Source organism: Phalaenopsis equestris, unplaced genomic scaffold (assembly GCF_001263595.1).
Source record: "Phalaenopsis equestris unplaced genomic scaffold, ASM126359v1 Scaffold000499, whole genome shotgun sequence".
NCBI lineage: Eukaryota > Viridiplantae > Streptophyta > Magnoliopsida > Asparagales > Orchidaceae > Phalaenopsis > Phalaenopsis equestris.
The window spans coordinates 273,973-277,764 of NW_018164939.1; the positions used below are offsets into that span (position 1 = coordinate 273,973).

Genomic DNA, 3,792 nt, shown 5'->3' on the forward strand with positions numbered 1-3,792 from the left:
GTATTGAAGTCCAAAAATGTGTAGAATAGTGCAGGGCTTTCCTATGGTCCATAGGTCCTATAGAATATCTCATTAGGGTCCCCTTATGTAATCCCTAATCTTTGTATTAAAGATTATTCATCACATATAGAACCAATATAGAGAGCAGAGATTTGGTTGAAATGTCTAAGAATAAGGTAGGTACCATTTCTAAGATGCTAAGATAGTCATTAGGAAAGTCCTAAGGCTCTAGTCACTAAAGGAAAGACTCAAAACCCTTACCCAAAAGTGAAGTCAACAGTTAGGTATGTAAATACATAAAAGTTGTGTGACATGTATGTAAATGCCTCCCAAATGAAAGGACTGCCAAAATAAATACATTCTAAATAGCCAGGACCATCTTGCATTCTAAAAAATGTGGCCTCTTCACAAAGGAACTGTTAGCAACGGGTAACTTTCAATCTTCAAATATAATGGGACATGATTAAAAACCTAATATTGTTTATGTTGGGATTAAAAATAAATATATAAGATTTTGTAGCATTTAAATGATATTAATTACACGGTTTCGATTTACAAAAAAATTAAAAAAAAATGAAAATACTTGTTATGAAATGTTCAAATAAAAAACATACATATATAATCAATAAAATAAGTTTGATGACAAATAATAAGTTATTTATTTCAGTATACCCATAACTCCATAAGCAGAAGAAGCCTTTATTCAGCACTATAGTAACCATCTCGCATAAATTTATACTGTAATGCAGATCACAGCAAAATATTTTCATATATAAATAAGGAAAAACATTACCATTAATTCAGTAGCCTCAGGGTAAATGCTTTGAGCGATAACAGTATCTGCTTGAGTCTCTCTTTAACTTCCAGATCAATGAGATTACCGTTCTCATCAAACTTCTTAGGAGGCTGGAAAGCTTGAACAAATAGTTCAGGCTTGTTGATGAAGTGAAGGTCTAAGAAAACACCGATCTGTCGAAGATGGTACTGAGACCTGCCGCCACCAAAGCCTCCCCCGGAACTCACAACGGCTGCAGCCTTGCCTGCCCATACATTTGGGGGCCTTGATGCCCAATCAATTGCATTTTTCAGGGGAGCTGTGGCAAGGTAAAAGAACAAAAAAAAATAGGAAGATTTACAAAAAAACCGCTGAATTCTCTTATGTATTTACCTATAAATGAAATGGTGCATTCACTTTTAGAAGTTAAAAGTGGTACTTTTAATGTGATGTGAAAGATTTGGATGGTATAATTGGATGGTATAAATATGTAAAAAATAAAGTTTAGGTTTTAGATATGTAAATACAAAGGAATTGGGAGGTGAGTATATAAATGCCCCAAAAAATCAAAAGTGATTGTGTTCATTTTAATTAGAACATAACTGCATGATAATGAAATAATTTGGTGCCAAGATATTCTAAAAAAATTCGTTAGGATGAGGCTTAAGGATATTGAAATAATTTTGCATTAGGATATTTCTATAAAACAACGGTTAGGATGAGTCTTAAAGCTATTCGATATGCTTCGAGATTAGTGCAATAAATGGATAATTAATATTGTTTTCATCCATGATTAAAATTTTGGACAAAATATATTGGACCATTTTTTTCATATTAAACATGTGAAATAATAGAAGTAATTTTATCTTATTTTTCGTAAGAGTAGAGTTGAGCCTAAGCCTTCAGGATTAAATCATCTCTTAAACTATTGGATGCAAAACTACTCTGCCCATTATGGCATCGAAAAGGAACTTGGCAATTAAAGGGCATTAAAGGAAGATTCAAACACAAGTGCTTTCATCAAGGAAAAGAGAACTAGCAGAGCTAAACAATAATAGTAATAGTCACTCAAGAAACTTTATAAGAGACTTATAAAATCTAGAAATGTTAAAATGTATGATTAAGAGAATGTAACACTTGAGAAGGAAAATATTAAAAAAAGGCCAATTTTGATTCAAACAGCCTAATTCAATATAAGAAAAATCCACTGTCGAAGATAAAATTTAGGGACATTTACATAAATACTATACAATTCTTATATATTTACATATTTAACACTTAACTTTCCTCTTACATGCATAAAATGCAGATCTTTAACATTACATAAAAAACACCACTCTTATTAACTTCATGACAGTGAAATAAATTTTTCATGCATACGTTTATAAAGTGTTATAAATGTAAAGATCAAACTTTTAAGTGTTATTTAAGTAAATACAAAAGAATTGTGTCGTATGTAAATTACCCTAAAATAAACTTCCCTAAAATTTAGAATTGGATACAGTAAAATATCACTTTATTGTGAAAGCATCTACCATCTACCTAGTTATCAAAAAGATAATGATTTGAATTAGCAAATACATAATTTTACTATTGACAGTTAATCATAGTGCAAAAATTAAAAATCAATCCACTTTCTCCACTAATCCCCATGTAAGTTAGTATTTTGATCCATTGGTTTATAAACATTTTTATCTAATCAAGTACAATTTTTACACAAAACACCTGTCTCAAGACAATTCAAAAGGACCGAACCAATGACTGATTAGGTTTAGTTTGGCTAAACTGGTGACTGGCCACATTCATAAAGACATGTTAGCCCTTACATATAATTTGGCACATTGCATTATGTCCGTGAGCGACCAGAACGCTCAAGTCAAGGCTTGAAAGCCTTAAATCAATTGGTTTAATAAGACGATCCGACCAAATTCAACTACTTCATCCTTAACACAAAATTGGGTTACAGTAGCTGAGTTGTTGTCGCCGTCATCAATGGCCAAGGGACCACTGAACTAGCCCTCAAAATTTCCCTCACTGCGTAAGCACATTATAGCCTCAGATTGTGTTGATTAATCCTCATCATCATTTAGTCTCCAATGCTCCACTATTTTACGAGTCATTTGTCTCGAAAATCTTCTCTCGGGGAGAGAAGTTATTCTAAATAAAATGGTAGACATTGTAGCCAATTTCTATTGAGAGTGCCAGACTTTCTCACAAATATTCATTCCAATCTGCCCGTCCAACTTTTTGATTGTTCACCACCAACAAGCTTGTAATGCCATTACTTAAGATGTGGAATGCTCAGATCTCCAATTGAAGAAATTGCTTATAGTAAGTGGTTTAGCTACTGCTCAACTAAAATTTGATCAAGGATTCAGTTTTTTGTCATTTATTACAGATAAAGAAAATAAATATTCTAGATAAGACCAAAATCCCTACATAAATCGACAAACAGAGATCATTTTCAATTATTTTGATAGTTTTTTTCTTTTTTTTTTCCTTTTAAGATTTGGGCTTCAAAAATTCACCATTGCCAATCTTTGAAGCACAAACATACATAAGGGATACAGACACAATGACAATATAATTGCAAAAAGTAAGGCACGATACTCTACAAATATGTTTTTATACTATATAAATTATTAATATGAAATATACAATGTCTACTATTCTCCATTAAAGACATCATAGGTAAGCATAAATGCAGAACTTCTGCTTTTTTTTTTTTTTACAAAACTTACTACTTATATTGTTGTTACACAAATAACAGTGGACCATATGGGCCCACCCACTATTTAGTAAACCATGGACCCGTCGTTACATTTGAGGAGAAATTAATCTTCCTTAATTATCCTTTATTATATATTTTTTTCTTCTCCTTCATCATATTATTTGAATTTCTCTCTAATTGTATGAGGATTAGTCTTGAGATCGTGTGTGTGAGTGCGTGTGCGTGCGCGTGCGCACGCGTGTTTCTGCGTGCATCTATATATATATATATATATATATATATATAT

The 3,792-nt window shown here is 31.9% G+C and overlaps 1 protein-coding gene across 1 annotated transcript in view; it reads right to left on the reverse strand.

Annotated features, from left to right (window-relative positions):
• Positions 1-675: 675 nt before the first annotated feature.
• The window catches only part of LOC110028170 (NADPH:quinone oxidoreductase-like), a 37,698-nt gene continuing 34,581 nt past the window's right edge, over positions 676-3,792 (reverse strand). Inside the window, exon 4 of the mRNA XM_020729914.1 lies at positions 676-1,094. Within this exon, the coding sequence (XP_020585573.1) occupies positions 796-1,094 (299 nt within the window). The 3' untranslated portion in view covers positions 676-795. The remainder of the gene's footprint in view (positions 1,095-3,792) is intronic.